Source organism: Pediculus humanus, genomic scaffold (assembly GCF_000006295.1).
Source record: "Pediculus humanus corporis 1103172108318 genomic scaffold, whole genome shotgun sequence".
NCBI classification, from domain to species: Eukaryota; Metazoa; Arthropoda; class Insecta; order Psocodea; family Pediculidae; genus Pediculus; species Pediculus humanus.
In genome coordinates, this window is record NW_002987887.1 from 2396279 (window position 1) to 2410369 (window position 14091).

Consider the following 14091-nt stretch of genomic DNA (forward strand, 5'->3'; position numbering starts at 1 on the left):
AAAAATTGATTTCTCCTTTTCATTTTTTTTTTTTTTTTTTTTGTAATCGCGAGTAAGTAATAATAATAATAATTGTAATCGTTTTCTATCATCATCATCATTATCATTATTATTATTATTATTAATAACGTGTTCGATTTCGGTTTTTTTTTTTTTCTGGGGGGGGGTCATTTTTCCATTAAATAAAAATGTAAGAGGTGGTAATAAAACAAACGCGAAAAACAAAAAAGAAAAAAAAAGGCGCGAATTTTTTTAAAATTTGAAATTTTTTTTTTCGTTCCGGAACGTTTGAGAATCTTTAAAAAAAATATATAAATGAGAGAGAGAGAGAGAGAGAGAGAGAGAACGGGGGGGATAAACGGTTTTAAAAATAAACTCAAATTCCTTATCCGGACAGATATTATTTCTTCGTAAGTTTAACACTGACGCACGCACACGCACAAAATTGTTGTTGCCGAGGGTGAATTTTAAAATCACCCTTAAAACTTTAAACCTACGAACAAGAAGACATTTTCAAGGTCGAAAAACCAAAAAAAAACCTTCCTTAAAAATTTTTTAGGTTTTGAATGTTTTCGATGGATGGCGTCCATGTTTGATTTTTTCAACGTCATTCTCACATCGTTATTATTATTATTATTATTTTATAAATTTTAGGCTTCACTCGTTCATTCATTTTTTAAATTATTATTATTATTATTATTATTATTATTATGGTCACTCTTAAACACGACAAGGCTCTTATTTGTCGGGGTTGTTAAGCATTTATCCCAGGTCTCTACCCGATTCCTTAGGGACAAATACTCGAATATCGGTGGTGCTATTTATAATATTTTCCGAAGAATGTGGGCCGTCCCACATAGTGCGATTTCCTGGATGGTTTCTTCTTTTAGGTTCTTCATAATCTTCTTTAAATTTCCTTTTATTGAATGTGGCATGGCTTATTATTATTATTATTATTATTATTATTATTATTATTATTATTTATTATGCGCGTAATTTGAACTAGGTAGGAGAAAAAAATAAAAAGTAAAATTATTTAATATTGTTATTGAAAACGCAGTTGTTGGGTGAAAGAGGGAGAGAGAGGGGGGGAAGAATCGCGGATAGGTAGGAAAAGAAATACTTAGATACGGTACTGAAAGGTCATACAATCACCCCTGAAAAAAAAAAAGAAAAAAACTGACCAGGTGATTTTTTTTTTTTGATGACAGATGATGAGAAAAGGAAAATGAATTTTTTTTTTTTCATTTGATAATTTCTTCAGTTTAAAATATAAAATTCTGTCAGAATTTAAAAAGGGAAAATGTCAAACGTCAAAATGAGAGAGAGGGAAAGAGAGAGGGAGAGAGAGAGAGAATAATTCGTTACGTTAATTAAATTTTTTTTTTTTTTTTAACAACGTCGATAACAAGAAGAAAAAAAAATCTGGAGAAATTTGTCGCTGGAATTTAATTAAAAAAAAAAAAAAAAAAAAAAAAATGGAAATCACATTCGCGTTGAATCCGCGTTACTCGTGTCATTAGATTCAAATAACGGAAACGGAAATGCGTAGATTTTAAATCCCCTGTTGAGTATTGGGATAGATGAAAAAAAAAAAGAAAATGCGAAACGTAGAAAAAACGTGGATTTTATTTTGATTTTCTTTTCTCAAAGGAAAATTAATTATTTTCACGTTAGAATTTGGTTTGTCGTAAAAATGCATTTATGCTGTACTATCAAATCATTATTATTATTATTATTATTATTATTATTATTATGTTTTAGTCGCGGAAAATTATCGGAGTTTTTCCAGGTTTTCAATGGATTTTTTTTTAAGTATCCGTAATTCTACAATTCCCCGTCGGAATCGTTTCCGTTTTTACTTTCTTTTTACATCCGGTTTTCTTTTCACGAAATCCGTGCCGTTCTTCTTTTGCTTTTCACTTCCCTTTTCGTGAATCGTTCTCGTAACCTTTTCCGTTTTCGAGATCGGAATTTAGGGATTCCCCTTTTCCCGTTTTTTCCGGGGAAAAATAAATAAATAAATAAATAAAATTTAAATTTTTTCAAAGTTTTTATTTTATTCATAATTTATTATTATTATTATTATTAATAATTTTAAATTAATTGCGACAAAATACAATAACAACAACGAAAAAAAAATGAAACCGGAAATGAGAATTCGGTTATTAGAACCGGAAATGAGAAAAAAAACCGAAAAAAAAAGAAAAATAATAGTAATGATAAAAAGAAAACAAAATAAAATAAAATAATAATTTATTTATTTATTTATTTATTGTGCCAACCATTATTATTCATGTACATAGGAACAGTTTTATTATTAATTTATTAACCGACAATAATAATAATAATAATAATAATAATAATAATAATAATAATAATAATAATTTCTTTTTTCAAAAAAAAAAAAAAATTTAATCATTTGTACACTTTTTTTTTAAAAAATTATTATTATTATTATTTTTTTGTTTTAAATACACAACGTAAACTACAGAGAGTAACATTTAAAAAAAAAAAAAAAAAAAAAAATTTTCAACACTTTGTACATAAATAATAATAATAATAATGATAATAATAATAATAAATAATTAATAAATACTGTTTTATACATTCGCATGAGGAAAAATAACCCAAAAAAAAACAAAAAAAAAAAAAAAGCCACTGCCACCATTTTTAAAAATAATAATAATAATAATAATAATAATTAAAAAATTCAACTTTCGCACGATAATTATTATCATTATCATTATTATTATTACTATTATTATTATTATCATCATCATAATCACGCGGGTTTCAACCGCGTTAACCGCGAAAAAATTAGAAAAAAAAAAAAAAAGAAAATTTATTATTACCTTTTAAACTTCACAGCCTCGAGGCTTATTATTATTATTAATATTATTATCAACATTATTAATAAATTACAAACTCAAAAAAAAAAAATAATTAATTAATTAATAACTAATTACGAATAAATAAATAAATTAATTAAATCAATCACGCGAAGGGGATAGATAAATAGATAGATAGATAGATAGATGAATTTAAAAAAAAAAAAAATTTTTTTTTTTTTCAATGTTTAAACAATTCGAAAATTTATTAAGTAATTATTATTATTATTATTATTATTATTATTATCATCATCATCATCATTATTATCATTACCATTATCATTATCATTATTATCGTCGATTTGCAATTTTATTAAGTACATAAAATAATTAATTGCACGCGTTTTTTAAATTTAAAATTTTTTAACTTCGGATCTATTAATTAATTGTTATCATTATTATTATTATTAATGTTGTTGTTGTTGTTTTGATTGTTGTTGTTGTTGTTGTGGTGGGGGTGAATGGCCGCTGTTAAGAATGATAACGGAAAACCGAAATCGAAAGAAAATTTTCTTTTCGGAGTCAAAAAGGAACTTTTTTTTTATAAATTATTTATTTATGGATTGATATTAAAGCTCAATTTAATATTTAATAGTTTTGATTGTTGTTTGTTCGTTTGTTTGTTTGTCGTTGTACACGTTTTTGTAGTTATACACACGTTTTAATAATGGAAAAATGAGTATCGGAAATATTAGACACGCTCATTTCGAATTGTCGTAATTCGATTAAAATTTACGTGCGTCATTTTTATAATTAATAATAATAATAATGATAATGATAATAAATTAGCTTTAATATCAATGATTTACATTAATAATAATAATAATAATGATATTAATAATGATAATGATTTATAATAATATTTTAATATTAAATTTAATTTCAGTCGAATTTGCGTTGCGCGCACGCGCGCGCCCGCGTGGGCGCTCGCGGGCTCGCGGGCGGGCGGACGCCATATTTGAAATCGACATTAAAAAATATTTTCCTTAATATTTAGGACGGTGGGAATTTTCTTTTTTTTTCCTCTTCTTCTTTTTTTCGGTTTTTCGACTTGTTGCTGGCCATCTTGTATGAATGAGATACGGTCCTGCTGCGTTTTCACGCGTATTGTGAGTGTCCAATCCAATCGTTGTTGAATTTGTTTCGAAAAAAAAAAAAAAAAAAAAAAATCTGGAAGAAAAACGATGACGAAAGGTTTTTCTCTCCAGAGCCATTAATTAAACCTTTTTTTTTCTTTTTTGTTTTTGTTTGGAAATCTGATTTTTTTTTTTTGTTTACGTTACGTCAGAGATCAATTTCAATCGTTTACTACTAATTATTATTATTATTATTATTATTAATAATTTTATCCGGATGATTTGCATTATTATTATTATTATTATTATTTTCTTTTCAATTTTCACGGTCTTTGAAATTTTTTTTTTTTTTTCCAAGAGATGATTGATTGATTGATTGATATTATTATTATTATTTGCTTCTCTCTCTCTCTCTTGCGTTCAGTCTTATGAATTTTCTTTTTTTTTTTTTCTTCACTGGTTTTACGTTTTAGTTGTTTGTTATTATTTTTTTTTCTAGATTTTTCTATTTTTTGTTTTTTTTTTTTTATACATTTGTACATTTAAAAAGTAATTTTCTCTCTATCTCTCGATAATTAATTTTTTTTTTAAATTTCCCTCCTTTTTTTGGGCCTTATCCTTTCCACCCCCGTCACGTTTAAATTTCATCATTTCCGGTTTTGATTTCGAATCAAACGAAAGACCGTAAAATTTCATTTACTCAAAATTTATATTATTCATCAGCTCACCCAGCGAGCTCCGTTAATCGTTCAGATTTCCAAAAATTAAAAAGTTTTTCGCTTTTTTTTCTCCAGTTCGAACCCCGAAAAAAAAAAACACAAACAAACAAACGAACGAACGAGTCACTGTTATAATGAGTTGTTGTTGTTGTTGTTGTTGTAACGTAACGTACTTAAAATAAAAGGCATTTTTTTTTTTTTTTGTTTTTTTTTTTCTCCCCGTTATATCACTTAAGTACATTCGATCACGTGACCCTGTGACGTTTCAATGACCGACGGCCTGGTTTCTTGGGTTCCGTTCGTGTGTATGTGCAAAGGTTGTTGAAATTTCAAATCGAACGAATCCCTCGAATCGTTGTCGTGAATTTCCTTTTCCCCACTTCCTGTTGTGTGCCAAAAAAAAAAAAAAAAGACGTTAGTTTGATGACGTAATCGTGGGGGGGGAGAGGGGGAGGGGGAAACGAAATTTCCATTTAATTTTCCTTACCCATGCTTCCGTCCGATCCGACGTATTCGTAATAACTTCCAGCTGTCGGGGAACCAGCCATTTGAGCTATTGCTAATTCTTCTTCTAGCGTATTTGGCCTACAGCTAGTAGTTTTCCAATGAGTTCTGTAAAAAAAAAAAAAAAAAAAAAAAAGATGGATGAGAGTTTTTATAAAGGGGTTTAGGAATGAGGGGGAGGATCGTTTAAGGGAAGGGGATCCTACCTCAATCCACTTGCACTTATGTATTTTTTTGAACAGCCTTGACAAGTGTAAGGTCTCTCGTTGGTGTGCAGTCTTTTATGTAGTTTCAAGTGAACAAATTGTGTGAATTTTGCCGGACACAAATCGCAGGCATAAGGTTTTTGACCGCTGTGCAGCCTTAAATGTGTTTTAAGATTCGACGTGGAACTAAACCTTTTCTTGCAAATGTCACACTGGTGAGGTTTTTCCCCTATAAAAATTTTCGAAGAGAGAGAGAAAAATTTTAGTTCGGTTCGGTTCGGTTTGTTCCTTTCGATGGAAAATTTTGGAAATTTGAACTTACCGGTATGCACGAGATGATGTTTTTGCAAGTGAGCTAATTGCGTGAAACTTTTTGTACAAACATTACACCTAAAAGGACGTTCGCCCGAATGCGTTCTTAAATGTACTTTCAAATTACTCAATTGTCCGAACGTTTTAAAACAAACGTTGCATTCGTAATGCATTTTACCATCTTTCTTTTTTAACGGATACGGGAGAGATCGAAAACCGCGAGAGGATGACGATGATGAATTCGGGCTGAGGGGAGATGTCGGCCTGCACACTCCGTTGTCCGGAGAGGGTGGCATCGTTTGAAGTCCCGTGTAACTCCTGAACTCTCCCGAACTGGGTATCGTTAACATTTGATACGTTGGCGAAACGGATTTTTCGTAGGGCTGATATTGATTTTGATAAACGTAATAATTGTTCTGATACTGATAATCCGTGGGATAAGACGAAGAATTCGGTGATGGCGTTCGACTCGTTTTCGTATTCGAACTGCTATCCGGACTGCACTGGTATCTTTGCGATTTCTTATACGAATACGCCATTTCCGTGGGTGACGTCGGAGGTGGAGTCACTTCTTTCGTCGTTTCCAATTTATCGTAATTTCCAACGACGCCGTTGTGTGAAAATTTTTTCAGTTTTTGATTATCTTTCGTGTCTTCCGGTTTCGACCCGGTTTTCCTATCCGTCATGGGTTTGTTACCGTCCTTACGATTTCGTAGTAAAATATTTTCTAATATGCTTCCCGTGGGAGGAGTCGGTTGAATTCTCGGGGCGGATGTACTGTTGACGACGTTTTCTTCTTCGTAATAACAAGGATTTGTCGATCTAGGAGCAACTTGAACCTGTCGAAACAAGAGATTTTAAAAATCACGATGAAACCGGAAGTAAAGATTAAGGTAGTGAAGATGAATATTTTTTAAAGGTTCCATACTTACCCTTGGTTCTTGTAGAGTCGGAGAAAGAACCGTCATTTTTGGACTTTCGGCCGGAGTTGGAATTTGTAGCGGAGTCGTTAAAACCGGTGTAGGATTTTGCGGTTGGGGTGGTATCAAAGGATGCTGTTGTTGTTGCTGTTGCGGCTGCTGCTGCTGCATTGGGAGTTCGGAAATTTCCATTTTTTCCGGTTGTTTTTCCTCGTAGCTTTGATAAGTCTTATTAATTTTAATTTTAACTTTTCTGTATTCGTTTTTATTTGTGTCGAGGGATTGAACAACGGTGTGCACAGGTGGAGCTATATGTGATTCCGTTGTCGGTTTAGGTTTTTCTCCAGAACCGGTGTCTTTTTTACTGCTGGAAAATTATGCATAAAATGCGTTCAGAAAGTTACTTAAAGGAAAGATAATGGAAAAAAAAATTTGCGAAAAAATTTTTTTTACCTGTAATCCAACACGTAATTGTCGGAATCGTCATCGCTCGAATCTTCCGGTGGTGTCAATTCGTGATATTCAGTGCTGTGATACCCTTCATCCGATCTCACGCTTCCGTTACAACCTCCCGGAGAATTCCTTTGTGGTGCCTCGTAAGAACAAGGCATACTTTCGTACGAACCAGGCGAACTCCTTTGCGGCGATGTTCTCACTCCGTTTCCCGGTGATCCCCTTTGCGGCGGATCGTATTCGGGAGAATTTCTTGGAATTCCTTCATACGGTCCCGTGGGACTTCTCTGCGGTGAAGATCTCGATTGTAAATCGTAATCCGTCAATCTATACGACGAATTCCTCCTTCCCGTTATTTCCTTGCTTGTTTTCTCGTACAAATCTGCGAGTGGTTAATGAAAACAACAAACGATCAAACAAAATTGTTTTTTGACAAAACCACGTGACGACGTTTCGGTAAAAAAAAAAAAGAATACGGTACCTGTTACCCTGTCTTCGTTTCTAACGACCTGATAAATTTCAGGAGATTGCGATGATGCTGCTGCTACTACTGCTACTCCTGCTCCTGCTCCTCCTGCTGTTGCCGAACCCACTACCGCGACCGCATCTGAATCTTTGGTATTTTTATCCGTTGCGATTTTTTGAGGCGTCACAATCGATTGCTGTTGAACTTGTTGTCCTGAAAATAATCCAAAAAAAAAAAAAAAAATTTTAATTCGATAACGAATTTCAGGCACGTACACAAAATCGGGGGGGAAGGAGTTACTTACTTATTCTCAGGAGCATCAATTCTCCTGTGAGAGGATAGTTGAGCCTTTCGGCAAATTCTTTGCAATACCAAACGAGTAATTCTTGATTTGGAAGTATGGGTTTTATCGTGTAAAAATAAATACACATTTTATATTGGCAAGCTATTAAATTTTGACTTTCCGACGAATATGCCGGATTAACGTATCTCATCCAATTAGATTTGGCAACGTCGTAACCGTCGATATAATAAAATAATTCATTTTCTTTGTACACCTGAATGGGAGAAAAACAGAAAAAAAATTAAAATCGTTTAGGAAATTTACAAAGTGAAAAATCAATGATTATCATTATCATCATCATCATCATCACCACCATAATCATTGTTATTATTATTATTATTAATATGCGATTGCGTATTTATATATGTACATAAAATTAAACTTACGTGATGTTTTCTCGAATTTTCTTCTTTGATTTGTACCTGTGTTAGTTAAATAGAAAAAAAAAAAGGGCGAAATTAATAATGATAATAATAATAAATATATACACATTTATAATAAGGAGGACGTTTACAGCATCCCAAACAGGTTCAACAAAGATCTTTAAATTTTTTTCCCCGGTAACCTTTAATAATAATAATAAGCTTTTTTTTTAAAAAAAAAAAAAAAACAAAAAAAAATTCAAAGTCGCTCGTAAGATGGGTTGTTATTTTTTATTGGTCGATTGTTTGTCGAAAAGGGAGGGGAGGGGGGGGAAAGGAAAAAAGGAAGAAAAAAACTTTTCCAGAAATTCCAGACAAAGGAATTGAAAGTATAAATTTATATACATTTATTTATATGTACAATAAAAAAAAAGAAAAAAAGAAGATAAAAAAGAAAAAAAAAGGAAAACAGACGAACGGGTGGAATCGCATAAAAATCGTCTGCAATCTGAGATAACGACGATTTCATTCGTCCGTTCGGCTTAAAATCGGTCTTTTTTAAAGTTTTGGTCGTTTTTCCAGGCGAAAATTTGTTTTTTTTTATATATATATATAAATAACCGTTCGGAGGAAAGTATTGAAAGAACGTTTAATAACCACTTTTTTCGTTACGTCACGTACGCGTCGAATGTGTGAGTGCGTGAGTGTGTGAAAATTAGTCGGGTCCGGAAAACTTTGAATTTTTTTTTTTTTTTTTTCCCAAAGGAAAACCCTTAAACCGCTCATGTTAATCATTCCTGTACATTATGTTTAAAATAAATGCCTTAAACTCACCCTCCAAAAATATTTCCTATTGGCCGTTTGCGGCACTGAATCTTTTGCATATATTTCTCCGACCAACGGACCGAATCTCGTACCTCTAGGTATGTAACCAGTGCTCCAGACTCCCAAAACCTAAATTTAATTTTTGAAAACGTTTAGGGGTTGTTTTGTAAAATGTTTCGAGAACGTTCTAGACGTTATAGTTAGACTTACGTCGCTTAATGCTTGAGATGGTTTGAGTATCAAATTACGGGGTAGGGATGCTTCGGCACGATTCGTACAATTGGGTTCCGTGTGAACGTCAGGAACTATGTAAACGACATGCTGATCGAATTCTTCTTCTTTAATTACGTTCAAATCGAAACAATCAACGTCCCTGTATTTTTCTTCCTTAACCTGACCCTGACCATTTGTAACTGTTGAATTTTCGTTACCTTCCGGCTAAAAACAAAAAAAAAAAAAATATTATTATTATCGTCGTCGTCGTCGTCGTCGTCGTTTTTCCATTTTTCTCAACTCAACACCAAATGGTGGAATTATTATTACTCGAGTGCATTTTTCTCTTTTTTTCCCTCCCCTTCCCTCCCTTCCACTCTCTCTCTCTCTCTCTCCTACAGGATTTTTTTTTTTTTTTTGCTTTCCCGGTCTCGTAACTTTTTACATTTCAGAGAGAGAGAGAGAGAAAATGAGTTTTTTTTTTTTTTTTTAAATTTCCAGACAGTTTCTATCTAACGACGACGACCGTGCTACAAAAAAAATTTTCATTTTAAGATTTTTAAGGTTTTTCTCTACTCCCACGACGATTCAAACTATATGTATGCCTTTTAGTTTTTTTTGCAACTTTCTTCTTCTGACACGATTATTTCAATCAACTGACGAAAGCGTCGGTGTGTGTGTGTGTTCTCATCTCATCTTATCGGTTTTTTGTGGGGGTAACCTTATCCATCCATCGATCGATTCATAGCATTACCGCGATACATTGTTCGATTTCGATATTTTCGATATCTCGATATCTTTTCGATATACTTCTGTATTTTTAACCACCGTTTAAAAATATCCCGGAAATTTTTGTTTCGCTCGTTTTTATATTTAAATTCTTCTTTGTTTTTTTTTTTTTTTTCGTAATTACCTTTACCTTTTGTTTTATTATTATTATTATTACTATTATTATTATTATTATTATGACTTTTACCGCATCCAAAATCATTAATAAAAAAATTATTTATAAATTTATAATCGCGCAGAATAAAAAAAATCTTGCCAAGATTAAAAAAAAAAAAAAATAATGATAATAGTATATATATAAAAATACCGATGCTTATACATATTTTACTATTATTATTATTATTATTATTATTATTATTCATTTTATTATTATTATTATTATGAATCAATCAATAAATGCATCGTTGAAAGAAAACAAAAAAAAAAAAAATTGTTAATAATAATAATGATGATTATAGTTTGTTCTACGTTCATTGTCGTCGACAGCTCGCCCTTCAAATTGTGTCCCCAGTTCTCTCTCTCTCCTCCCCCTCTTATTCCTCCTCTCCCCTCCCTTCCCCGTCCTGTCCCGTCCCGTTTAGCGACCTACATTTTTTCAGACGTTTTGACCTTGCTCCGTGTGCTGGAATCCACCACGAGGAAATGTTTATTATTACTGGAGTTAAATGGGTAAAAAGAGAGAAAGAGAGAGAAAGAGAGAAAGGGAAAAAGAGAGAAAGAGAGAGAAAGGGAAAAAGAGGGAATAAAAAAAAAAAAAAAACGACCGGGAGAATTTTCCCGAGAGAGAGAGAAAGAAAGAGAAAGAGAAAAAGAGAGAGAGAAAGCACACGTGACGTCACGGGGCGTAATAAGGATTTTCCTTTAAAAAAAAAGAAAGAAACGATAAATTTTTAAATATTTCCCAAATGAATTTTAATTTATATTTTGTGTCGGTTATTAACGATTTCTTCTGGTTTGCCTGTTGCTGTTGCTGTTGCTGCTGACGACGACGACGACGACGACGAAAAAAAAAAAAACTTTTTCATTTTCACCGTTTTCATTGTTTTAATTAATTTTTTCAAAAAAAATTTTTTTTTTTTCTCACGATCGCTCGATTTTTTCATTTTAACGGTAAAACTTACTCCTTGATAATAATAATAATAATAATAATAATAATAATAATAATAATAATAATAATAATAATAATAATAATAATAATAGTAATAATAATAATAATAATGATAATATCGATATTTTTCGTTTTGGAAATCCGCGCAGTCATTTTTTTTTTTCCAGCATCACCCACATCATTTAAAATAAGGGGTAAATTAAAAAAAAAAAAAAATTAAAACAAATGACGTCATAATTTAAAACCCTCACCTCGATAATGTTAATAATAGTAATAATAATAATAATAATAGTGATAGGATGACACATTACTTACCTGTCTCATTTTAAAACTCGTTTTGTCTTTAGTACCCATCGAAATGTAAAATTTTTTTCATTTTACGTTAAAACACCATCTGAAACAAACACAAACAAACAAATAAAAATTATGTAATTTTTCTCTCTCTCTCTCTGTCTTTCTCTTTCTATTTCGTTTGTTTGTCCGACAACGACAAACGAATGAACGACAAAAAAATAAAAAAACAATCGCGACGACGTGTTGTTAAATTATTTAACGGACGAATAGAAAAAAAAAAAAAAAACTCAACTGAAAATTCCACGTCGCGTTTTCCCGTCTCGCGTTTTCTCTCACTTTAAAATAATAATAATAATGATGATGATGATGATGATAATAATAATGAAAATTTCAAGTTCAAGACGTTCGCTCATACGTTCGTTCGTTCGTTATTTGTCGTCTGGCCGTTTTTATTTTTTTTTCTTACATATTATTATGTATATATATTTAAAAAAAAAAAAAAAAAAAAAAAAGGAATTTTTGAAAATCGCGCCAAAATTAAATTTACCCTAAAATTTTATCATCATCATCATCATCATCATTTTTTCTGTACGAACCGGAAATAAGAAATTTTATCGGTCGCGTTACGGAATTACGTAATAACACGGTGGGGAGGGAAAAATAAAAACGTAAGGGAAAATCCGAACTGGGAACTGCGGCGAAACGCGAAACGGTTTTCAAATTTTCTAATGCCACGTTAATTATTTATTTATATTATCCAATAGCCTGATAAAGAATTTAAAGAGAATTTTATTTAATTCGTCATTTAAGACTTGAAAAAAAAAAAAAAAAAAAAAAAAAAGAAAAAAAACTTTTAATATCGTTAACCTTGGACGAGTTGGACGTCCCCCAAAAAATGCATTTTCTGCAGTAGTTGAGTGTGAGATTTTTTTTTTTTTTTTAAATTTGTGATGTAGAGGGCCGTGGTTCGAAAGGCGGGGAGAGAGGGGGGGCCGAAGGCGAACGAGAAGGAAAATGTAAAAAAAAAAAAAAAAAAAGAAAAAAGCTCGGGGGTTGTGCTGTATTTCTTCTCCATCCATCCTCCCTCCCTCCCTCCTACTCCCCATACTACACCCGTTTTGCTTTTTTCTTTTTCCCACCACCGTATCTCCTCGCCCCCTCTCCCCCTCCTCTCTCTCCGTCTCTCTCATTCTATATTTTTCGAACGTTCGAAACGTTATTTTAAGCTTTTTTTTTTTTTTAATGTTTGAATGCATTTTTGTGACCGACATATTATTTATTCCCTTTGACATTTCGAACAAGGCGAAATTAAACGAAAAAAATTTTCTTCTTTTTTCCTCGTCACGTGTTTCATCTGGGAAATTTATAATAATAATGATAATAATTAATTTTCTATCCCTTCATTCCCGAACAACCCCACTTTCGGACGTTTAAAACTTTTTTTTTTTTTTTTTTTTGAAATTTTCCAAACAAGAGTTCCAGACTTTTCTCCATTATCGTCTCCATGACGTTTAATTCATAAAAAAAAGGATTATGGGAAAATTTATTTATAATCTTATCATTAATCGTAATCGATACGGAGGAATCGATAATAATAATAATAATAAAATTGTTTTTGTACTGCTGGAAAAGTAAAATTCGCATGTATACGCAAATACACGCACTCGTTCGCACACGCACACGCACACGCGTGAATTGTATTTTTTTAAATACTTTGTATCCAAAGGGTTAAAAAAAAATAATAATAATAATTGTGTGAAAGAAAATCGAACTGATAATTGATAAAGAGTAAAAATATTTAATAGGGAAATTTTTAAAGGTACGAACCTAACCTGGAATTTTCCGTTCGGAAAAAAAACAAAACAATAACAAAAAATTATCTTACCGAACGTGTATTGAAATGATAAAATTTTCCAGTGGAAAAAATTTAACTGCGCGCAATTCGTTGTTGATGTTAATGATGATGATGATGAAAACATCATATTCACAAATAACACGTTCACATTAAAAAAAAAAAAATTTTTTCTTTTCTTTTTTTTCTTTTCGGGTTGTTTTTTCGTTTATTCAATAACGGAAAATAACGGAAGGGAAAAAAAACAACAATCACTGACCATAGACAACACAGAATCAGACTTCCAAGGGTTGCAAAACTCACCCCCAACACTGACCCGACCTCTAACTCGAACGAAACGTCGTCGTGTAAAATATAAGTCGATAAATAACGTAGCGGGTTTACCCGTCAGCTAAACGTAGGCGTCACGTGAAATTGTCTGGGACGAAAACGCCGCGTGTTTTCTTTCGTAAGCTAACCATTTGAGACGAACGGATGACTCTTCGTCGGCTTATGCGACGGTTATGTTTTGTTCGTTAAACGAACGGATAAAACTCTTTAAACAAACGTTTAGCTTATGGATGGGATGCGTTTTCTTACGTTGAATTGCACTTTTCACAGAGAAAGCAAGAGAAAGAGAGAGAAAAAACAGGCGAGGTGATTTTCCGGAAGAGAGAGACGGGAGATGAAGGGAAGAGGGAGGAGTAGGGAAGAAGAGGAGAGAGAGAGAGAGGAGGGGAACATTGAAAAATAAATGAAAATGCAGTCGTGTCGTTTCT

General features: G+C 32.0%; 1 protein-coding gene across 1 annotated transcript; it reads right to left on the minus strand.

The window, feature by feature from the left end:
- Positions 1–4917: 4917 nt before the first annotated feature.
- On the minus strand, positions 4918–10020 carry Phum_PHUM607020 (znf683, putative; the record flags this gene model as incomplete). The annotated part of the gene is made up of 11 exons (XM_002432921.1): positions 4918–5069; positions 5174–5298; positions 5397–5625; positions 5719–6547; positions 6641–6995; positions 7082–7463; positions 7563–7760; positions 7852–8104; positions 9087–9206; positions 9288–9515; positions 10012–10020. 11 exons carry the CDS (start codon positions 10018–10020, stop codon positions 4918–4920), a joined length of 2880 nt encoding a protein of 959 aa, XP_002432966.1.
- Between the last annotated feature and the right edge of the window lie 4071 nt (positions 10021–14091).